The sequence below is a fragment of the Prionailurus bengalensis genome, chromosome A3 (genome assembly GCF_016509475.1).
Source record: "Prionailurus bengalensis isolate Pbe53 chromosome A3, Fcat_Pben_1.1_paternal_pri, whole genome shotgun sequence".
Lineage (NCBI taxonomy): Eukaryota > Metazoa > Chordata > Mammalia > Carnivora > Felidae > Prionailurus > Prionailurus bengalensis.
In genome coordinates this window covers 103,047,243-103,071,584 of record NC_057354.1, presented here as the reverse complement: position 1 = coordinate 103,071,584, position 24,342 = coordinate 103,047,243, and the positions used below count along the sequence as shown (strand labels likewise).

The window sequence follows — 24,342 nt, the reverse complement described above, 5'->3', positions numbered from 1 at the left end:
TTGAGATCATAGGTTCACGCTCCACATTGGGTGCAGAGATTACTTTTAACAAAATCTTTTTACAAAAATACTAAAAGTAATCAACAATGAATTAAAATTGCATACTAAGGGCAGCTGGCTGGCTCAGTCAGTAGAGCATGCGACTCTTGATCTCAGGGCCATGAGTTCAAGTCCCATGTTGGGCATGGAGCCTACTTAAAAAAAAAATAATAATGAAAACATTACTTAACATAAAAGACAGCAATCAAGAAGGAGAAAATAGAAAACAAATAGCAAAATGACAAATGTATAACTAAATCAATAATCATATTAAATCTGAATTCTCTGAACACCCTAATCAAAACACAGACATCGACAAACTGCATAAAAAAGCAAAACCCAACTCTGTCTATAAGAGATACAGCCTTGATTCAAAACACAAATAGGTAGAACATAAAGTGATGGGAATAAGCTATCCCTTGCAAAAAGGAACCAAAAGAGAGCAAGAGTACTGTGCTGGGTTGAACAGTGTCCTTCTAAATTTCATCTCTACTGAGAACCTGTGAAAGCAACTTTATTTAGTAATATGGTTTTTGAAGGATGTAATCAAGTTAAGATAAGGTCATACTAGATTTGAGTAGGCCTTAATTCAATGACTGATGTCCTTATAAGAGGAGAGAAATTTGGACAGGGAGACAGAATGCCATGCAATGATGGAGGCAGAGATTGCAGTGATGTATTTATCAGCCAGAAGCACCAGGGACTACTGACAACTACCAGATGCTAGGAAGAGACAGAGAAGGATTCTTCCCTAGAGCCTTGAGAGAAAGCATGGCCCTGATGACACCTTAATTTCAGACTTCTAGCCTCAGAACTGTAAGAGAATCAATTTCTGTTGTTTTAAGCTACCCAATTTGTTAGCAGCCCTATAAAAAAAATGAGGGTTGCTGGGGTGGCTCAGTTGGTTAAGCATGGGACTTCAGCTCAGGTCATGATCTCATGGTTCATAAGTTTGAGCCCCACGTTGGGTCAGCTCGAGCCCCACTTTGGGTGAACCCCGCTCCTCTCTCTCTCTCTGCCCCTTATGGGACTCTCTTTCTCTCTCTGCCCCTTCCTCACTTGTGCCCTCTCTCTTTCTAAAAAAAAGGAAGAAAGAAAGAAATAAAAAAAGAAAGAAGGAAAGAAAGGGAAAGAAAGGGAAAGAAAGGGAAAGAAAGAAAAGAAAAGAAAAAAAAAAGAAAAGAAAAGAAAAGAGAAGAAAAGAAAGAAATGAATGAATACAAGGGCACCTGGATGGCTTAGTTGGTTAAGTGTCTGACTTCAGCTCAGGTCATGATCTTCTCACGGTTTGTGGGTTCGGGCCACACGTTGAACTCTGTGCTAACAGCTCAGAGCCTGGAGCCTGCTTCAGATTCTGTGTCTCCCTCTCTCTCTGCCCTTCCTTGCTCATGTGCTCTCTCTCTCTCTCTCAAAAATAAAATAAATGTTAGAAAAAAATTGGGAAATCCTTGAATATTTAAAAATTGAACAACACACTAATAAATGGCCTATAGATCAACGAAGAAATCACAAGGGAACTTAGAAAATTGTTTGAATTGAAATAACATGAAAACACAACAGATCAAAATGTACTGGATGCAGCTAAAGCAGTAGTTAGTGGGAAATGTATAGCTTTAAAATCCATAAAAGGAAAAAAAATCAGGAAATTAGAATTCATGGAAATTTAAAACTCTTGCACTACAAAAGACATCATTAAAATTGAAAAGATAAACCACAAACTGAGAGAAATATTTACCAATCATATATCTGGTGAAAGAATTCTTGGGGTGTCTGGGTGGCTCAGTTGGTTACATGTTCAACTCTTGATTTCAGCTCAGGTCATGATCTCATGGTTCATGGGTTCATGCTCCACATAGGGTTCTGTGCTGACAGTGTGGAGCCTTCTTGTGATTCCCTCTCTCCCTGCACCACCCCCCGCCAAATAAATAAATGAACGTTAAAAAAAAAAAAAAGAATTCTTACTTCTCTCTCCTTTTCTCAGCCATTGTGCTGTGTGCGGTTGACCGTTCTTTGCCATGTCGTCTCACAAGATGTTCAGGATCAAACAATTCCTGGCCAAGAAACAAAAGCAAAATCATCCCACTCCTCATGGATTCAGATGAAAATTGGCAATAAAATCAGGTACAACTCCAAGAGGAGGCACTGGAGAAGAACCAAGCTGGGTCTATAAGGGATTGCACGTGAGGTGGCAAACATATTTATGCTGCATGAAAGTTACGCCCTCAGATCCTATCACTCTGTAAACATCACTACTACTTGAACAATGGATATGTTTTATCGGGGAAATGATTTTTCTCTCTTACATGCTTCTGCACCAGTAGGTTAGTTCAACAATACATATGTGAGACCTTCTGCTTGGGGGGAAAAAAAAGAATTCTTACAAGTCAACAATAAGAAGACAACCCAGTTAAAAGTGGGCATAAGATTTAATAGACTTAAATAGATTCAATAAACTTTTCACCAAAGAAAGTACATAAAAGGCAAGTAAAAAGATGCTCAACAACAACATAATCATCAGAGAAATGCAAATTAAAGGCATGAGACACCGCTACATAGACACCTTAATGGCTATAATAAAAAAGATAATATCAAGTGTTGTCAAGGATGCAGAGAAACTGAGATCCTTGTGCATTGCAGGTGGGAATGTAAAATGGTAGGCTTCCTTTGGAAAACAGTTTGGCAGTGTCTTAAGAAGTTAAACATATGGGGCGCCTGTGTGGCGCAGGCGGTTAAGCGTCCGACTTCAGCCAGGTCATGATCTCGCGGTCCGTGAGTTCGAGCCCCGCGTCAGGCTCTGGGCTGATGGCTCAGAGCCTGGAGCCTGGTTCCGATTCTGCGTCTCCCTCTCTCTCTGACCCTCCCCCGTTCATGCTCTGTCTCTCTCTGTCCCAAAAATAAACGTTGAAAAAAAAAATTAAAAAAAAAAAAAAGAAGTTAAACATAAATTTACCATTTTACACACAGCAATTTATTTCTTAGGAATCTACCCAAGCTGGATCTACCCAAGGTTGTTTCAGCTGGGCTGCAACCAGTAATCTAGACAGGCTGGCAAGTGATCTGCCTGGAGGAGCAGGGGCCTGGTTTTTGGAGCAGAGGCTTGGAAGTGAAATGAGAATTTCAGTAGGGTCGCTGAGAAAACAGGAGAGTCACTCCTTTGCTCTACTCTAGGGCTGGGAGCTCTATGAAGAGGTAGTCTTTCCCTTTCAGTAGAGCCATCAGGGGGCACTTACATGGTCTTTCCAGCTTTGGGAGGACACCAGGCATCACAGCCCAAAGAAGGGTAGGATTCACCCTGAGGGGCACTGCAGGCTGGTGAACCACAGAGGAGGCTTGGTGAGGCTTGGCATGAGAAGGAAAGCATCCTCCCAGGAATATCTGAGGGGAAGAGAATTTCATAAGCCTCAGGAGTTATGTAAGTGAGGGAATGAACTAGCAAAACCTTGATGTTATCCTTAGTGAGACCCCAGGTCACGTGAGCTTTAGGGATAAACTGGGTAAGGCAGATGTAGCCTTTGGCCTTTCCTCTGGTCAATACAGATGGGACTCAGTTTCCTTCCGTTGTGGATCCATTTCAAAACTCATTTCTTCTAAGAAATTTTCCCTGATGCGTCTCCGCTCTCTCAAATACCTCTAGTATTCCTGCCTCCTTAGCATCATTAGTTATTATAGTTTTATTGGAGGGGAAAATTGTTCTTACATTTATTGATATTTTATTTGATTAAGTTTATTTTTATTTAAGTTGGTTATTCACGGGCCCGTTACTCTATGTGCACTCTGAGCACACATCATGCTGTAGCAACATGACCCAGGCAAAAAGAGAGTATGTGCTCCAGCAGAGGCCTCTGGATGGGAGGCACGGGCATTACCTCACGGTCACTGACACCCTGTGACTCTAGGTTTCGCAATGTCCTTTGAATGCAACTCACTGAGTTATTTTTCTATTTTTCCTATTTTCCTTTACCTCTGTGTGGGAGCTACTGCATTCATCCAGGAAGAACAGGAAATAGAGGAGAAAATGACTCCAGTGCCACATGGACATGAGCAGCTTCCTCCTACATGTTGAGATGTGAGTGTTTCTACAAGGTATTCCTGTCCCCACAACTGTCACCCCAACTCAGAATTCTAGAAACTGTAGGAATATTTGCTCCTCTAGTTAAATTCCTCTAACTAGCATCCAGAAAAAAATGTAAGCTTCCCCAGGAACAGAGCTCTGTGAAGGCAGGGACTTTGTCTTATGTCCTTTGTGCCTTGAACATTGCCTGCAACAAGAATGTGTTAAATGCAGGTTTTCTAGACCAGAAAGGTATGAGGGGCATGCCTCTTCAGGAGGGGTGTTGAAAGGCTTCTATTGAAAAGGGAAGCAGTCTTACCTTGCTAAAGAGCAACTAAGACCTAAGTCTAAAGAAATAGTAAGTCTTATTTTATTTAGCACAACTGTGAGACAGAAAATGCTAGCTAATTAAAGGTTTTGATTAATAAGGACTTTATGATCCATTTGGTACATGGTTCATCAGCTTTGGAAGGGTTAATGCACACTTCACATTAAAACTCCATCTAACACACTTTCACTTGACCTTGATGATGATCAGGGTATTTCAAAGACTTTGGCTGAAGTAGTGTGGTACATGTGGTAAGAGAGATACAATGGGGAGACTTAATTAAAAGGCTGTGACTTTGAAATTGAGAATGCTGTCTTCAATGAGCCATTGCCGTCTGTGATGTATGGAGAGATGTGATGAATGCTGTGTTTCAGAAAGATTAATTCGGTGATGATGTTCAGGGAAGATTGGAGAGGGAAAGGGGCTGAAGCAAGAAAAGCAGCTAGAAGACAGGTGTAGTACCCAAAGCATGAAGTGAGTGTGGTAACGTTAAAGACGATGAGTGAAAAACAATTTTGAGTTGTTTGGTGTCCAAGTATAGGACACAAAGAGAAGGGAGAGGGGAAAGTGTAGTTGAGGATTTTGAAGCTTGTTTCTTAGGAGTATGACCCTCAGGCCCTTCTAAGAAAAGTCCTTGATTTAGAGGCTCCAAGTCTGGCTAGCCATGTCCTCCCTATGGATGAGACTTTTGTGAGGTCAAAGGGATATGGCCACCCAAAGACGGTTACCCTCCCACTTTCCAGAATATGCTAGGTACCTGAGAACCAGAATTCACTGTCTAAATAGCCCAGCTCTTGTCCTGAACCTACACTGGCTTCTTCCCTGGGTCTATTGTCCCAAGGGTCAATGGCATTGCTGTGCACCCCTAGGACCAAGCAGTGGCCAAAATGTAGCTGTTTGTGGGAGGTGCTGGGTGAGTGGATGGAGCCTGAATTTCCTGGATGTAGCGTCCCCATGCATGTGTGCATGGCCCTTCGTGGTGCAGGATGGAGTCAAGGAAGGTAAGAAACGGGTGGGCCATGGTCAGAGGCCAGGGCCATCTCTTCCAGTATTTCCTACTTTTGGCATTGAACTTCCATGAATCTGAGCATTTAAAAAATCTTGGCCTTTCAGGTCATCCTTATCAATATATATTTGTAAGGTGGGAAGATGGGCATTTTATCTAGCAGCTTATTGGCATGGTTTATAACTTTAAAATATTTAGACATATGGTAGACATGTAGACATATGGCTTCCATTTGTACTCTTGTCCTACAACTTTAGATGTGGCCTTGCTTTTTAGCCCAACATATTCTTTATTTATAAAGTGTCTTTGTAGGACACTTCTACAAATCTCTCTTGCTGAGAGTTTACCTATTGAATTGTCCCTTAAGATAGCTAGTTCAGTTTTTTGTTAACCAGCTTCCCAGTTTTTAAAATTATTAATATGCAATTCCTCGTGTATCCTAAATATGGGTCCTCTGTCCGATAGGTATGTATACACACACACACACACACACACACCAGACATCATATCCTATTCTGTGGCTTTCCTTTTGATTCTCTGGATGGTGTCTTTGGATAAATAAAAGTTATTTTTAAGGTTGTCAATTCATCCGTTTTTTTCCTTTACTCCTAAAGATTTTTATGTTCTCTTTAAGATCTTTACCTAGAATAAGGTCATAAGATTTTCTCTCTTTTTTAAGATTTTCTCCCGTTTTCTTTTAAAAGCTTTCTTGCTTTACTTTCACATCTACATGCATCAGATCACAATGAATCTGCAACTGGTTTTGTGAGTGGCAGAGGTCAAGATTAATTTTGTTTTCCAAATGTATATCCATTGACCCAGCTTCATTTATTGAAAAGTCCATCCTTTTTCCCTTTGTACTGCAAAGAAACCTTTGACCCTTTATTATGAACCAAGACTACATGTATCAATAGATAGATAGCGTTCCTTTGGTCTGTTTGTCTCTCCTGTGCCCAAACCGTACTCTCTTAATTGCTACAGCTTTGTACTTACTTAAATACTGTAACTTTTATAGGTCTTGACATCTGCTAGTGTTGTGTTCCAACTTTCTTCTTCAAGATTGCTTTAGTTATCCTCGGACCTTTGCATTTCTGTATAAATTTTAGAGCTGCCTTGTCCATTTACATTCCGCAGACTTGGGACTGTGCCTCGGAACTTTTCAATTTTACCCATAAAACGTCCCTTCGCAACAGTGGGTGGAAGAGCCGCAGCGACGCGCGCTGAAAGGGATCCTCCGCCGGTACCGCCCCCTGGATGGGACCCGGGACTCAGGGGCACGCGCCCAGTCTCCGGTGTCCCCACGCTGCGCCAAGGCCGCGCTCGCCCCCGCCAGCCCCCGGGCGGCCCCCAACCGGGTCCGAGACGCGCTGCGGAGCCGGGGCGCACGAGTCCCCCACCCCCCGGCCCAGGCGGGGGCGGCCGCGCGGCATCACGGGGCGGAGGCGGGGCCGCGCCGGCAGGTGGGCGCGGCCTCCGGGCTGACGCGCGGGCGCCGGGGCGCAGCGCCGCCTGGACCCTAGTGGCGCGGGGAGCCGGCGCGGCGGCGGCGGCGGCGGGGGCCGGACGCGGCGGGCGCCCGGGCGGGTTCCGCGCTGAGCCGCCACCTCGGCCGGCTGGTCTTTGCGGCGGCTGCCCGGGTGGCCCGGGCGCACGGCCCTTCGCCATGTATACCTTCGTGGTGCGCGACGAGAACAGCAGCGTCTACGCCGAGGTCTCGCGGCTGCTGCTCGCCACCGGCCACTGGAAGAGGCTCAGGCGAGACAACCCCAGGTTCAACCTGATGCTGGGCGAGAGGAACCGGCTGCCTTTCGGGAGATTGGGTGAGCGCTTCCCCCTCCCCGCCCTCCCGCTCCTCCCACGGCCCGTTAGCAGCAGCGCTTTTGTCTTAAGGTCATATATCTTCCCCTGCGTCGTTCCCCGGGCAGAGAAAAAATGGATCCATAAAGGTCTAAACCCACCGCTTTGCATGCCTTCCCGTTCCCGAAATCGGATTCGTGGCCGCCGCTGCCTGTGGACAATGGCTGGTGCCTGCAGCCCGGGGGGTTGGGTGGGGGGGCGTCGGCCGCGCGCTCCCGCACTGCCCCGGCCCGACGCCCCCAAATCGCGCAGGGCCGCGGGGCAGAGCTGGGGCGGGGCAAGGCCCCGCTGAGCCGGCGTCGGACCTCCTGCTGGAGTCCTCTTGCGAATTTTCTGCGCTGAGGATTTCACCGTGACTGGTGTTGGCGCGGGAGGGATCCTTGTGTGTGTTGAAAACCCTGCGGATTCAGCTACCCGAAGGCTCAGATCAACTGGGGATTTGGAAAAGACCTCTGGGTTCCCAAAGCAGGAGCTGCAGAAGTGAGCCAAGCTCGGGCCAGGGCGGAAGGAAGGGTGTCTGATTTAGACCTTTCCTGAGGTTCCCCGAAGTATATGTTTTCACAGTTGTGTGTTGAATGCAGATTTTGCACGATGGCTTCACCCTGCGTCCCACTTCTCTGCCCTGCTCACCCCGAGAGAGTTACCTTCACTCCCATGGTCGATGCCAGCTTGGCATCATGTCTACATCCATATCCACATCCTGGCCTGTAGGGAGGGGCACGGGAAAGGAGAAGACCGGCAGCTCCCTTCTAGATGACGTAATCCACAAGTTGTGCAGATCACTTCAACTTACATCCCATTGACCTGAACCGTCTCGTGGCCTCTCCTCACTGCGCAGTCATCCCGGAGATGCAGCCTCTGTTCCTTGCCAAAATTCTCCCGGGGCGGGGACCAAACAGATTTGCCAAAGACGGAAGAGGAGGATCGATAATGAGGAAAAGTCATCTCTGTCTTAAAGGGCAGTCCAGAGAGAGCGGTGTTCTGTGTCCAGCAGAGGACATAGTTTTTAGAAAAGAGGTGTGGTCAGAGGGTAGAGAGGCTGAATGAGCAGACTGAAAATAGGCCATTTGGAACTCACTGGCTACTTCCATAGAGCCTTTGGGCGGGGGGTGTGTGCAGTTGTAATGATTTCAGGAATGAAGGGTGTTGTAGCATAGCCTTATCGAAATTTTTTCTTTGGAATGCACTTTTTGCTGCTATACAAATTTAGGATGTATGATGAGGACTCCATGGAGGGAGTGATTCCAACCCCCAGCAATCTTGGAATACAGGGAATGTGCCTGGAGATTCCCTTTTGTTAAACTGTCTCTCCAGGAAGCCCTCAGCAAAGAGAATACTTTCCCTGAAGGAAGAACTACTTATATAGTTGAGAACATATATTTCCTTCTTGCTCTGTCCACATCCCTGCCTGCCTGACTTACCTTCCTCTATAGACTGGGCAGTGCCTGGCTGTAAAAGCTTAGGGGGAAATCCTAATATTCAAAACTGGCAAAAATGTCTCTGTTGGGGCTGAAGCAGGGGTGGTTTTGCATTGCTATGGTGCTCAGGACTGGGGGGAAGGCCAGAAACTTACAGGGTCCAAATCCTAAACAGGTACCACAAAGTCAACAGATGGTAAGAAAACATTTGGTTTTTGTGGAAAAGAAAACAGCATCACACAAGCAAAATGGTTATATGTCTTCACTGTTAGGGATGTTTAGTTTTTGCTTCAGTGCATTGTGTGAAACCCAAAGAGATGGCTTATAGAGCCAGATAAAGTCTCAGGAATGCCCTTGCCATGGGGATGAGAAGGTAGGCGCAGGTGTGAGGCAGGTTCATCTGTCCCAGGGAGACAGTGAGAGCAAGTTAGTACCTAAATATTTTTATTTGATTATATGCTGTTCTCAGATGTATCCTTTTTACCTCTGGCATCTTCTACTCAGACTCCCTTTGTTTGGTTTTACTTTTATTTTTGTTGCTGGAAATTGAATGCATTTTGTTAGGAATTTAAACAAATATTAAGGCTTTTGTTCTTGTTTGTATCCTCTCTGCTCTGTTTTATGGAGGAGGGGACATGCGGTAGGATTCATTGAAAATGAGTTTCTCTGTGGGAGATACACAGAAGAAAGTCTTCAGGGCTTCTGATTTTATAGACATGGCTTCTCTACTATCTTCCTTCACCTCTTGTGGCTCTCCCAGAAGCTCACAGAGTTAGACATGCTTGAAGACAGTAATATCCTAGTCCTAGTGCTTCTTTGGTGGCTATAGAAAGCAAGGTTAGGGGTGCCAAGGCGTCACTGTTGAAGTCCTACTGTGCTTGGGGTGCCTGGGTGGCTCAGTCAGTTAAGCATCTGACTTCAGCTCAGGTCATGATCTCACGGTTCATGGGTTCGACCCCCACGTCAGGCTCTGTGCTGACAGCTCAGAGCCTGAAGCCTGCTTCGGATTCTATGTCTCCTTTCTCTCTCTCTCTCTCTCTCTGCCCCTCCCCAGCTCACGCTCTGTCTCCCTTCCACAAATAGATAAATATTTCTAAAGTGTAAAAAAAAAATAAAGTCCTACTATGCAGAGACTACTAAGTCCCTATGTGTGAAGCCAAGAGTGGGGTTTGGGGAGGATCAAAGAGAGGTGAAATAGAAAATACCCTTCCGCCCTAAGAAGAAAAAACAAAGGCAGCAGTGGTGTTCGGCAGACCTAGGATATTAGTATCTTTAATATCCACTCTGGGGAGGGGGAGGGTTTCTGGTTCCGTGCTGTGGGAGGGGGTACAGGTGCAGGGCAATGGAATTGTTCCATTTCCACCAACCAGTCTTGAAATGAGAGAAGGAAAAGCTGGGCATGACACAGCTGTTCTCTCTTCTGCGTGCTGGTGCTGACATTGTCGTTTCCCACCTGTCCTCTTTCCCTTCTGAGCCTCCTCTTTCCTTTATAGGTCACGAGCCTGGGCTGATGCAGTTGGTGAATTACTACAGGGGGGCTGACAAACTGTGTCGCAAAGCTTCTTTAGTGAAGTAAGTGTTGAAGATTCATTTGCAGTCTATTACATAAATGTTTTCAACTTTCATCCTGAAGCCCTTTAGCAAAAATGTGGGATTTTTTTTTTTTCTGGACAAAAATACTTTTGTCTAAAAAGCCAACAATATTAGTTCCGGAGTATCCTCCATGCTACTTTGATTACAGTCTAAAACTTTGCTGTTTGCGCCTGATAAATCCTGTCTCTTAGGTGAGGCTACCTAGAAGCAGAACGGGAGGCCCAGGTTTCTTATGTGGTGGGTGACTAATGGCAGGGGAGTGGAGGGGTGGAGGTGAAGGCTCTTGGGAGAAACTCATCCAGAAGCAAGGTGGGGGGCCAGACAGCAGGGGAGGAAGCCAAGCAAAGACACGGTTTCAGCTGAAGTCTCTCCTCAGCCTGACTCCATGGAGCTCGGGAATAAATGGTACCTCCGAACTGAGACGAGAGGACCTGGCTTCTGTCCTCTAATACCAGTCAGCCACTGGCTGTTAGGGGAAGTGGAGAATGTAGCTTCCCCTCCATTTCTGGACAGGGGCTAGACCCTGCAGAAGAGGCATACGTGAGCTCTTGGCAGCCAGCTCATAGCAGCCAGGGGTCCCAGAAAGGACACCCAGGCAGGGTATAACAGTCAGTATCTGCTATACTGCCCACCTCCAAGCAGTGGGGTTATGGCTAGGTGTCATAAGAACGGTCCCATAAGGTAGGGGGAAACAGTATTATACAGGGATTAAGGGGGAGGATTAGCAGCTTGGGTTTTAATCCCAGCTCTCCCTCTCATTAGCTTGGGTGTATTTCCTCATCCCCCCAGGCCTCAGAATCTACCTCACAAGGTGGCTGTGAGGATTAGCTAAGGCGACACATGTAACGTATATGGCACAGTGGTAGTAAGTACCGGACTCTGTGCCTTGGTTTCTCCTTCTGTAAATAAAACGGGGATAATAGTAACCACCTCAGGGTCGTTGTAAGAATTACTTGAGTTCATTTATGCGCTGGCTTTGAATAATGTCTGTCTCATAGTTCACACTACATAAGTAAAAGCTACTACTACTGTTACTATGCCTGTCACTGCTATTATTGTTATCATTTCAGTAGGAAAGAACTGGGTAGTGCCACCCCCAATCAGGGTTGTAATGAGTCTCCAGTTTTCTTTCCATGAAGACCAGTGAACATGCGTGTGTAGCCTAACAAATCCTTTAGGGAGGAAGACACTGGAAGATATGACTCAACGCAAATGCTCTTTTCCCCACTCACATTTCACTCTGGGCCCTATCTATTTACTAAGTTGAGTGTTCATGGCATTAGCTTCCCCTTTTTTTTTTTTTTTTAAATTTAAAAAAAAAAATTTTTTTTTTTCAACGTCTATTTATTTTTGGGACAGAGAGAGACAGAGCATGAACGGGGGAGGGGCAGAGAGAGAGGCAGACACAGAATCAGAAACAGGCTCCAGGCTCTGAGCCATCAGCCCAGAGCCTGACGCGGGGCTCGAACTCACGGACCGCGAGATCGTGACCTGGCTGAAGTCGGACGCTTAACCGACTGCACCACCCAGGCGCCCCTAGCTTCCCCTTTTTGTCCACACTCATTGGCCCCAGTAACTTACATATCCAGTTCTGTCTGTGATGGATTTTCATGATTCACCATCCACCCCTAAAGGTGAGTGAAGCTTTCTGAATTCCTATTACATATTTACATGTTTAGAACACAAAAGATTATTTCACCAGAACTAAGAGTAGAAGTGGGACATGATTATTTATCCATATCATTCATTTAAAAAAATTTTTTAAGGTTTATTCAATCTTTTTTCTACTGTGACTTTTTTTTTAATCTGAGGATAAAGGGAGAATTTAGCTTTTAGAAGTATGAACAGAGGATGTTGTAAAAATTATGTACGTAACATTCTACATATTTGCATAGTTAGTTATAATGAAGTGGCATGACCACGTGACTGGGGTCCTGATCGGGTCTGAGTAGGTACGTAGATCTCTGTGACCCTGGACAACACCGCTCTAAATCCCAGTGACCCATCTGTCAGTGTGGATGGGGATGATTATGCTTGTTCTTTGCCCCTCTGTGACATGTGACATGGTCTGTGATGACACCTTGTAAATGGTGACATGGTTTATGCAGGCTGGGGGTTGTGATTATCCTCATAAGCTTCCTTCATTCTCTTAGGTGGCTGGCAAGGGATTGTAGTAGTTCCAGGAAGCGATGGTTCCCTTTGTCATTTTGTCTCTCTCCATAATTTTGTATGGCTTCGGAGGGCTCCAAAGAGTAAAAAATGTAATTTCCTCATTTTAATGTAGGGCAGAATGGCAACTCATAGAGGATAACTGGGTTGCCCATTGCCATAGCGGTTAATGTCGCTACACGTTGTGCAGTTCCAGTCTGTACAAATGAACCTATGGGCCATGTGACTGGGCATCCCTCACAGGGCTTCCTAGCGTCTCGATAGTGTTCTCCACTGGACCCTTGACAGCAAGTGCCTTCCTCCTGTCACTTCAGGGACTTTGACAAATTCATCAACACCCTGTGGCTGTAGACTCAGAGCCCTGAGTGGCTTTTCTCTCTGACCTAGGTTGAAGGCTTGCTTTTTCTCCTGTGAAGTTTTTCCCCTAATATATATAAATGAGCCTCCATTTGTGATTTCCTTCTAAATGGGTTTCTGAGAGAATGGAACAGTTGCAAAGGATGCTGTCCAGCAGAAACAGAATGCCAGCCACATGTGTAATTTTAAATTTCCTGGTAGCCACATTAAAATAAATACAAAGAAATAGGTGCAATATATTTTCCTTTTTTTTTAATTGTTAAAACATTTTTATTACAAAACCTATAAATTAATCGTTTTGGTAAAGTTATTCAATAATTTAAAATCCTTGATATCCACAGAAATCTATTTGTGCTTTCTACTACTCTCCCTTGAATCCTAACTTTAAACTTGTTTTTATTGGGTTTGGGTATACATACCATGGTTACATTATGAAATGTTTGGTCCAGGGGCGCCTGGGTGGCTCAGTCAGTTAAGCGGCCGACTTCGGCTCGGGTCATGATCTCACGGTCCGTGAGTTCGAGCCCCGCGTCGGGCTCTGTGCTGACAGCTCAGAGCCTGGAGCCTGTTTCGGATTCTGTGTCTCCCTCTCTCTGACCCTCCCCCATTCGTGCTCTGTCTCTCTCTGTCTCAAAAATAAATAAACATTAAAAAAAAATTTTTAAAAAATGAAATGTTTGGTCCATTGTAGAAGCTTGTGTTGACCTTTTTCTATTTAAACAATTGTTTCAAAAGCTGAGCCTGAAAATATTTTATACACTACAACAAAAATCACTGCATTTAGAATTGATGTTACAGCAAATGATCATAGTTTATTTCTTTTTAAACCAAAATGGAATGTCGGTTTCCTAATTCCTTCATAGTTCCTTCTATCAGATGATAGATGGAATAATAATTACACAACAACGTATTTCTGACTTCTCCAGCTATTTTATTTGTAAATATAAACACTCTTCGGTCCTTTTTCTTGATATCTTTAGCTGTTATAAGGAGGTCAGTACTGAGAACAGGTTGGCATTGGACAAATTTTCTTTTTACCTCCTGGTCGAAAAACATTTGAGAGGAAGAATTTTAAAGATTAAATCCATTATTTCATACTCGTTGAAGCAGTTCTTACTGTAGCTTATGAGTTGACTGAGTCAACCCTGGGAAATCCTGAATATTTCTTCTCGCTTTTATGGAACAATGAATTCTGTTCTCTGCTGGAACTGAATGAGAGTGTGGTGAGGCGATGGCAGGGGGCTGGTTGGTCACAACAAGCTTCAAATGAAAACCTGTCTTGCTAGACTGACTGAAGTCCTTGGAGACCTGGCCTTGCTGATTCCAAATTTGACTTGATTAATTTCCTCAAGGTGATCAGTTCTTTGGTGATAGATTAATATTTTACTTTAATAATATATTTTATTTAACCAGAAAAATCCAAAATAATCAGTTTGATATGTTACTAATATAAAAACAATTAATGAGATATTTTATAGATTTTGTTCTCTTTCTGAGTCTTCAAACTCTGGTGTAAGTTCACATTTTTGGAACATCTTAATCCAGACACTAAATTTTCATCTAAAACCCTTGCTCTGTATTTAGATTTCATGAACATTTATGGTTGAAATGTTGATTTACATACTCAAGTTGTTCCCACGTAAAGTTTTTCGGTAACTCAATGAAAAATCATTTTCCTTTCATAGTTGCAGACACATTGGCAAAACTGGTTCATATTTTTAGAAGAATGACTTGAGTTTTCAGAACTGTATCTAAGTTAAATAAATTCATCAACTCTTATGTCAACACGTATTATTAATATCTAATTCATTCTTTTTTTTTTTTTAATTTTTTTTTTAACGTTTATTTACCTTTGAGACAGAGAGAGACAGAGCATGAATGGGGGAGGGTCAGAGAGAGAGAGGGAGACACTGAATCTGAAACAGGCTCCGGGCTCTGAGCAGTCAGCACAGAGCCCGACGCGGGGCTCGAACTCACGAACCGTGAGATCATGACCTGAGCCGAAGTTGGCTGCTTAACCGACTGAGCCACCCAGGCGCCCCTATTAATATCTAATTCAAAAGAGTTATTGAATAAAGTGAAAAGAAATTCTAAATTTAGCAATGTCAACAAAGTGTTCTTAAAACTTTTCTTTAGTTTTTGTAGCCAATTTGCATAATGCTGTCTATTTCAATTTAAATCTTCTACATACTGAGTCATGCTCTTTTTAAATGTTTATTTCTTTATTTTGAGAGAGAGAAACAGAGAGAGAAAGCATGTGCACATGCCCATACACAAGTTGGGGAAGGGCAGAGAGAGCGAGAGAATCCCAAGCAGGCTCCATGCTGTCAAGCGCTGTGCCTGAAGCAGGGCTCGATCTTATTAACTGAGATCATGACCTCAGCTGAAATCCAGAGTCAGATGCTTAACCAGCTGAGCCACCCAGGCTCTCCTCTACTGAGTCATGTTATAAAAATATGTGAAAAAAATCATTATTGTTGGCTGTGTTATGAAATTGGAGCATAAGTTCTCACACCTGTCTGGTTAGGTCATAAATAAGATCTTCTTTTCCCTTCCTTGGAGCTTCAACTTTAGCTTGATCGCCTAGAGCGTATATTGATGAGAAGATGTAAATCACACTGCCGCTTTTTATCTTTGATTACTGAATAAAATAATTATTGATTTGGGAAGCATTTTCTTTTATTTCAAGAGAATCTGATTTGGAGTTGACAATATAGTGAATCTTTGTAGAACTCCTTTCTCTCAATTAGTGAACACTGGCAAAGAACACAGTATCATTAAATCTATTGTCTTCTGTTTCTTTCAACAGTTCCATACTGGGGAATCATTGTAGCATTTGCAAGTATATACTAAACCATTTCAACAACTGATAGTTTTCATAGAGTGGGCTTCAGAAAACTGAGTGCAAGTGTTTCCAATATGTACCATATAGTACAATGAAACACTAAAGGAAGCATTGGTGTACTAAAATCCCAATAAATCAGATTTCGACCCAACCTAGCTGAAGCACTGTCACAATAGAAATTTTCACATGTAGGTGAGATTCTTCTTTGACAGATGTAAAAGATTTAAAAATATCTACACCACAAGGTTGGTAGTTTTAAGGCTGGAATTTGATATTTTTTCATGTATTTGAAAATTCTTTGAGGGGCGCCTAGATGGCTCAGTCAGTTAGGCGTCTGATTCTTGATTTCAGCGCAGGTTATGATCTCACAATTTGTGAGTTTGAGCCCCCTGTTGGGCTCTGAACTGACAGTGCAGAGCCTGCTTAGGTTTCTCTCCCTCTCTCTCTCTGCCCATCCCTCACTTGTGTGTGCGTGTGTGTGCTCTTTTGCTCTCTCTCTCTCAAGATAAATAACTAAGTAAACTTATAAAAAATATTGGAAGCAGAACATTCCCAAAATATTCATTGGGCCACATCTCATGTCACAGAATTCAACTAAAACTGAAGGAAAATATTTAAGATCTTTCCATTTTTGAATCAGTCTTTGATACTATTAGAAAAGTTTTGTATTCCTTGGGCAGTATTCATGACTTAGCTGAAGATTGTTCACTCTTTGTAAAATGTCTTATTTTTACTGTTTTCCTCAAAATATTTCCTCCAGCTGTATTTCTATCTAAAATGGTTTTTTGGGGGCGCCTTGGTGGCTCAGTTGAGCCTCCAACTCTTTTTCTCCTGTCCCTCTCCCCTGCTCACTCTCTCTCTCTAAAATATAAATAAATAAATACACAAACAAACAAATAAATAGAAATGGTTTTCTTTTTTGTGCAAGAATCCATGCCATTTTATAACTGACCAAAGTTACAAGTTCAGAGCCTGTTAAAAATATGTTTAAACATTTTTTGTTAGGTATTTAATTCTGATTTCAGCCACAAATTTCATTGATTTTTTTTTAAGTTTTTATTTAAATTTCAGTTAGCTAACATACAGTGTAATATTAGCTTCAGGTGTAGAATTTACTGATTCAAAGCCTTATTACAACACCTGGTGCTCATCATGACAAGTGCATTCCTTAATCCCCATCCCCCACCCACCTCCCCTCTGGTAACCACCAATTTGTTCTCTATAGTTAAAAGTCTGGTTTTTGTTGTTGTTGTTGTTGTTGTTGTTTTTAATTTTTTTTAACGTTTATTTATTTTTGAGACAGAGAGAGACAGAGCATGAATGGGGGAGGGTCAGAGAGAGGGAGACACAGAATCCGAAACAGGCTCCAGGCTCTGAGCTGTCAGCACAGAGCCCGAAGCGGGGCTCGAACTCATGGACTGCGAGATCATGACCTAAGCCGAAGTCGGCCGCTTAACCAACTGAGCCACCCAGGCGCCCCAAAAGTCTGTTTTTTGGTTTGCTCCCCCCACCCATTTTCTTATGGTTGAGTGGAAACTGCTTATGAAATTCATTACATTATGTATTTTCTGAAAATGTCTCCTTTGTAACTCTGCTATAGCAAGTTGCAGTTGCCATTGATTGTGTAATTTCTGTCATAGCTTCTGCCAGTTCTTTTTTTTTTTTCCCCCCATTACTGTCCTGGTCATAGTTCTAGCTTTGGCATCCCCACTCAATTCTGCATCGGTCTTTGATTAAAAAGATAAGAATCAAGGGGCACCTGGGTGGCCCAGTTGGTTAAGCATCCAACTTTGGCTCAGGTTCCTGGGTTCGAGCCCTGCTCAGGGCTCTGTGCTGACAGCTCGCAGCCTGGAGCCTGGTTCAGATTGTTTCCTTCTCTCTCTGTCCCTCCCCCACTAATGCTCTGTCTCTCTCTGTATCCCAAAATTCAATAAACATTAAAAAATTTTTTTAGGGGCGCCTGGGTGGCTCAGTCGGTTAAGCGTCCGACTTCAGCCCGGGTCACGATCTCGCGGTCCGTGAGTTCAAGCCCCGCGTCAGGCTCTGGGCTGATGGCTCAGAGCCTGGAGCCTGCTTCTGATTCTGTGTCTCCCTCTCTCTCTGCCCCTCCCCCGTTCATGCTCTGTCTCTCTCTGTCTCAAAAATAAATAAACGTTAAAAAAAAAAAATTTAAAAAAAAAAAATTTTTTTTTAAATGAGAATCAAAAACTGAGAGAAGAAATTTCTTCCTCTATCAAAGCCATGGTAAATTAACTGTCTGGGGTACACCAGGAATATGCTGGAGGCTGTGCTTAAGAAGTCAATCGTCAGGTTAAGAGCAGATGGAATTGTAGCAATGAAGGTGTGAATGATACAAGAACTCAAAGGGAGTAAAACTATCACATTAACTTTACAAAAAAAAAATTTGGCATTGGTAGTATGCCTTTGTTTTAAATTTAAAGTATTTTCTCTACTTGTTTTTTAGCTAGATACATAGTTACATTTCACAGTAGTTGCCAGTTACGATTTACATAGTTACCATTGTAACTCGTGCTGTCCGCATAATAAGCACGTTATGATGCTTCATCAATGGATGGGGGATAAAGTTACTTGAACTGAATCAATCTATTGTCGCAGAGTAGAACAGTGACATGTTTATGTCAGCTACTAGGAACAACACATGGCCTGACGTGCCTGCTGCAGGACCGGAGAAATATCTGAGGTCGTGCAATGGTTAATGCCATCCTACCAAAAGAGTGAAGTTGTGAATAATGGGAGAATACAACACTTCAGTTTTTACACTAAAACTAAACAAAGTTTAAAATTCAGTTCCCGTGTCACATTGGCCAGATTTCAAGTACTCAGAGGCCATGTGTGGCTAGTGGCCACTGTTTGGCCAGTGTAGATAGAGTGGAATATTCAGTGAGTTAGAAATTTATTGATTTTTGTTCCTTTGAATTCAAGTAACTTTCAAATTCTGTTGCCTTTGGCTTAAAAATAATTTTACTTTAGGGGCACCTGGGTGGCTGAGTCAGGTAAGCGTCCCACTTCAGCTCAGGTCATAATCTCACAGTTCACAAGTTTGAACCCCATGTTGGGCTCTGTGCTGACAGCTCAGAGCCTGGAACCTGTTTCAGATTCTGTGTCTCCCTCTCTCTCTCTCTCCCTCCCCCGTTCATGCTCTTTCAAAAATAAATAAAAACATTTAAAAATTCTGAAAAAATAATTTTACTTTAAATCTCTGTTGAAAATTTCATTATTTCTGCCGTTTGCTCATAGATTGATTTTGCAGGTGGATCTTTTTTTTTTTTTTTAATGTTAATTTCTTTAAAAGAGAGTGAGAGAGAGAGAGAGCCTGCCAGTATGAGCAGGGGAGAGGCAGAGAGAGAGAAGGAGAGAGGGAATCCCAAGCATGCTCTGTGGTTTCAACACAGAGTCTGACATGGGGCATGATCTCACGAACCATGAGGTCATGACCTGAGCTGAAATCAAGTTGGATGCTTAACCAACTGAGCCACCCAGGTGCCCCTTGCCGGTGGATCTTAACACAGGCTTAACATTAATAGTTCTGTTCTAGATAGTGAAGGGAGTGCACCTTAGGGAAGGCCTGCAGATCTTTGTGTGGGTTCCTTCCTGCCTCTGATTCCTGGGAAGTAAGAGTAAGTTTCAAGTGAGGACCGGGAGTTTGGAGCTTGCATAGTACCTATTTCCTACTACCTTTATGATCTTTGGAAATTTGCTTCTTGGTTGGACCCAGTGCCTCATCTATGAAATGGGATGCTAGTGCTTTCCCCTTTGGGGGTCTGATTGGAGAGTAAATGCAATGGGAGGCCCTTAGTAAGCCCTTGTGTTTATTAAGTGCCTTGCTCATGGCCTGACTTTATCTTCTGTCATGTTGTTTTGGGGTCAGGAGGTGTTTTTAGTTATGATCACTGGAGTCCTATGCCCCATTATTCTGTGCCTCCTTTATTCTGGGGTGTCTGGGTGGCTCAGTCAGTTAAGCGTCTGACTCTTGGATTTTGGCTCAGGTCATGATCTCACAATTCATGAGTTCAAGCCCCAGGTCAGGGATATTCATTCTCTCTCTCTCCCTCTCTCCCCCACCCATCCCCTATTCTCTCTCTCTCTCTCAAGATAAATAAGTAAACATTTAAAAAAGGTAGATTCCTGCTTTATTCTAATAGTCATTGAAGCCAGGTTGCGCTAAAAACAAGCAATGAACTAAATAGATAATTGGATTCCTTTTTTAAATATATTTTTTAACATTTTTATTTATTTTTGAGAGACAGAGAGAGAGCGTGAGCAGGGGAAGGGCAGAGAGGGGAGACACAGAATCCAAAGCAGGCTCCAGGCTCTGAGCTGTCAGCACAGAGCCTGACATGGGGCTTGAACCCACACAACTGTGAGATCATGACCTGAGCCGAAGTTGGATGCTTAACTGACTGAGCCACCCAGGTGCCCCGGATAACTCAGATTCCTAAGCAGTGGCCTTTGTTCTTCAGAGAGTTGGGCCAAGATAGTATTTGTTTCTAGTAAATACTAGAATATAGTTTCCTAAATTCTCTACTTTGTTTTTTTAGCATAAGTTTAGCCTAACCACAACGTAAATGTTGAAAAAGTATGGTTTCAGACTTGCTTCCAGTTTCCTTAGGGATGCGTTTTTTTAATTTATGTATTTATGTATGTATGTATGTATGTTTATTTATTTTTGAGAGAGAGAGAGAGAGAGAGAGAGAGAGAGAGAGAGACAGAGTGTGAGCAGGGGAGGAGCAGAGAGACGGAGACAGAATGAAGCAGGCTCCAGGCTCTGAGCTGTCAGCACAGAGCCTGACGTGGGGCTCGAACCCACGGACCGTAAGATCATGACCTGAGCCGAAGTCAGATGCTTCACCATTACGCCACCCAGGCACCCCTAGAGATGCATTTTATTTTATTTTATTTTTTTTTTTCAACGTTTTTTATTTATTTTTGGGACAGAGAGAGACAGAGCATGAATGGGGGAGGGGCAGAGAGAGAGGGAGACACAGAATCGGAAACAGGCTCCAGGCTCCGAGCCATCAGCCCAGAGCCTGACGCGGGGCTCGAACTCACGGACCGCGAGATCGTGACCTGGCTGATGTTGGACGCTTAACCGACTGTGCCACCCAGGCGCCCCTAGAGATGCATTTTAAAAACAGCTGAAGTTCTGAGGGCGCCTTCAGTTAAGCGTCTGATTCTTGGTTTCCACTCAGGTCATGATCTTGAGGTTTCATGAGTTTGAGCCCTGTGTCAGTCTTTGTGCTGGCAGCATGGAGCCTGCTTGGGATTCTCTCCCTCCCTGCCCGTCCCCTACTCACACTGTTTCTGTCTCTCTCAAAATAAATAAATAAACTTTAAAAAAGTGAAAGATAACCTAGTTAAATACTGCTTTTAAAGTGAACAAATAAAAGGAGCTAAAGTTCTAGACATTAAGCTCCTGTTTAACTATCTGGAACATGCCTTAAGGGCTGCATGTAGTAGCTATGTGCTGCCCAATAGTGTCTTCCTGGTCTGCTCAGGGAGGCCAAGAGCAGAGTGGGATAAAGAAACCAGCTCCTGGCTCTGGTATTGCCCTGCCTCCTGACAAGCTCTGGGGGAAAGCACTGGCTTTTCTGAATGGAGTGGCAGGGTGTACTAAGAAGGGAGACTGACCCTCTGTCATCTGTCAGGCTAATCAAGACAAGCCCAGACCTGGCTGAGTCCTGCACATGGTTTCCAGAGTCCTATGTGATTTACCCAACTAATCTCAAGACCCCAGTTGCCCCAGCACAGAATGGAATCCACCCACCGATCCATAGCTCAAGGACAGATGAAAGGGAATTCTTCCTGGCTTCTTACAACAGAAAGAAGGAAGAGGGAGAAGGCAATGTTTGGATTGCAAAGTCATCAGCTGGTGCCAAAGGTGAGTTGGCATTGCTGTTCCCTTCTTTCTTTCCTGTAGGTTCCTATGTGCTTTGTTCTATTGTGCAGTAGAATTCAATGATATCTTTAGGTGAATGACTGTTCTAATCTGAATGCTCAAGGGTGGAGACCATGTCTAGTTACATAGTTTTAAATATTTATCTAGGTACTGATGACTTCTAAACGTATACCTCCAGCCAAAATATTTCCCTTTACGCTCCAGAGCCAGTGTGGAGGGCATTTCAAATGTAACATGTCTGATACAGAACTCTTCGTTTCCTGCCCAACTTAACCCACCCCAGCCTACCCCTCTTTTCAGTCTTCCCACATAGTATGTGATCCCACTCCTCACCTAGTCTCCGAAGCCCCAAACCTAGGATTCCTCCTTGACTGCTCTTTTCTTTATACTCCATACCTAATGCATCAGCAAGTCTTGTTAGCTCTACCTTCAAAGCACATTCTGAATTAGACTTTTTCTTGCCATTTCTACTGCTCTTACTTGAAGTTAAAACTATTATTGTCTCTGGTCTGTGTAACTGCTGTGCCTGCTCCCAGCCAGTCTCCTCTAAGAGAGAGTGGTATCTAAAAACACAAATCTAATCATTTTACTCCCTGCTCAAGACTGACCAGCTGGCTTCCCAATGCAGTTCAGATAAGCTCCAGACTGCTGATGGTAGCCGACACCATTTGACATTTGCTTGTATCTCTGGTCCCATCTCTGTTCTTTGCCTCGTTCACTGTTCTATAACCATGCCTGCCTAGAGTCCTACAAATACTCTAGATTTGTCTGCGTATCTTGAATGTGCTTATCGATTATTTTCTATTTCTTTCAGCTCAAATGTTACCTTGTCAGAGAAGCCTTTTTTTTTTCTAAAATAGCTTGTATGTCCATTGCTCTCTGTCCTTTGCCTTGCTTTATTTTTTTATCCTTGTAATAACCTCTCCCCAGCACTATATTACATATGTTTATCTGCTCGTCTCCTCTATCCTACCATAAGCTCCATGTAAACACAGACATTCTGTCTTGTTCATCTCTGTACCCTCCCCAGAGGCACTCAGTAAATATGTGTTGAATGAATGCATAGAAGGAATGAGATTTAGAATATTGACTCAGGCTCAAAATACAGGCTGTTCCCAATGTAATGAACACATAAACACAGTCTATCTCTGTAGCTACCATCATATGCTCCTTTTAAAACCATTCCATTTTGAACTTAATTCTTCTTTTATTGCCTTGGAAGACCATCTGGCCATTGGTATTCATTTCTATTCCCGGTCCAGTGGACCTCACCTTCTTTTCCACCAACCATGAGACAGGAGGGCATCACCTGGAATCTCCTGAAAGTGGGAGAGTTGGACTCTTGCCACGAGCCAGGTACCTCACCTACTTCTCTCTCCCCTCTTGTGACCTCTTCTTAAATACCAATCCTAGTAGCTTGGTTCTAATGATAAATGGGGAAATTGGAAGAGGAAATAGACATTTGCAGTACTCCATACTCCTTCTGTGGATTTGGGCTTGAGTCATAATGGCCATTGTAAGGATATCCTGTATCATGGAGCCTTAGCTGGAGTGAGAACCAGGAGTAAGGCAGGGCCTTTGGCGAAGGACATGTCAGGTCATGGCAGTGATCCTACCTGGGTGGTACCTGGACCCTCACCAAGACAAGACATGGAGTCGTGGTCGGCATCAGGGAGTGGTAAAAAGAGAATAGAATGCCAAACAAAGAAGAAATTTTGCTTGAGAAGTTGAGATAAGTGGTATGCATTTGTTTTGTTTGGTAACTACAAAATTAAACCATTAGGATGAATGAATGTCTTATATTCTTGTTAAACAAATATTGAGTATGTATGAGTTAAACAAATATGAGTATGAGATGCTGGGAATAGTTGACTCAACCTTCACACTATATCCAGTATGAAGACCTCCTGTTCACCACCCCACCACACATTTTGCATTGTAGCCACCTTCACCACTCACCTGGAGCATTGCTCCCTGTCCTCCTGCCCTTGCCCGCTCTCCAGAGTCTACACACAGTACAGCAGATCCAGATCCTATTAAAGCACAGGCAGTCCCTGTCACATCTGTGTTCAGTGCTGTCTCCCTGGTGCCAGGGCAGCACCTGGAACCCAGCAAAAGTTCAATATCTGTATTGAGTGATGAATGAACAAACGAATGAAGTCATGAGTGTTTGGAGATACAGTGATGATAAAATAGACCTGATCTCTTGCCCTCATGGACCCAATGGAGTAGAAGGCTAGAGATGCATCTATTTCCAGATAGATAGTTGAGATGAGAACAAAGAAGAAAAAAGACTATCACCTTGAAACTTCTTAAAGAATCCCAGGGGCGCCTGGGTGGCTCAGTCGGTTAAGTGTCCGACTTCGACTCAGGTCACGATCTCGCAGTCCGTGAGTTCGAGCCCCATGTTGGGCTCTGGGCTGATGGCTCGGAGCCTGGAGCCTGCTTCCAATTCTGTGTCTCCCTCTCTCTTTGCCCCTCCCCTGTTCATGCTCTGTCTCTCTCTGTCTCAAAAATAAACAAACGTTAAAAAAAAATTTTTTTTAATAAAAAAAAAAAGAATTCCCGAGTTTCTTCATAATTTTTCCAGGTTTAGTTAGTGAGGATATAAAGAAATAACATTAGAAATACAGTTAATGAGGGGCGCCTGGGTGGCTCAGTCGGTTAAGCGTCCGACTTCGGCTCAGGTCATGATCTCGCGGTCTGTGAGTTCGAGCCCCGCATCGGGCTCTGTGCTGACTGCTCAGAGCCTGGAGCCTGTT

At 43.6% G+C, this 24,342-nt stretch overlaps 1 protein-coding gene and 1 pseudogene across 2 annotated transcripts in view; both read left to right on the top strand.

Annotated features, from left to right (window-relative positions):
• The first annotated feature begins 1,975 nt into the window (after positions 1-1,975).
• LOC122497178 lies at positions 1,976-2,596 on the top strand (annotated as a pseudogene).
• Positions 2,597-6,888: 4,292 nt separating this feature from the next.
• The window catches only part of TTL (tubulin tyrosine ligase), a 39,430-nt gene continuing 21,976 nt past the window's right edge, over positions 6,889-24,342 (top strand). Inside the window, exons 1-3 of one of the 2 annotated variants that reach the window (XM_043603982.1) lie at positions 6,889-7,244; positions 10,193-10,271; positions 21,330-21,562. In XM_043603982.1, coding sequence (XP_043459917.1) covers positions 7,088-7,244; positions 10,193-10,271; positions 21,330-21,562 — 469 coding nt within the window. In that variant the 5' untranslated portion in view covers positions 6,889-7,087. The remainder of the gene's footprint in view (positions 7,245-10,192; positions 10,272-21,329; positions 21,563-24,342) is intronic. The other variant, XM_043603983.1, reaches the window with a different exon arrangement.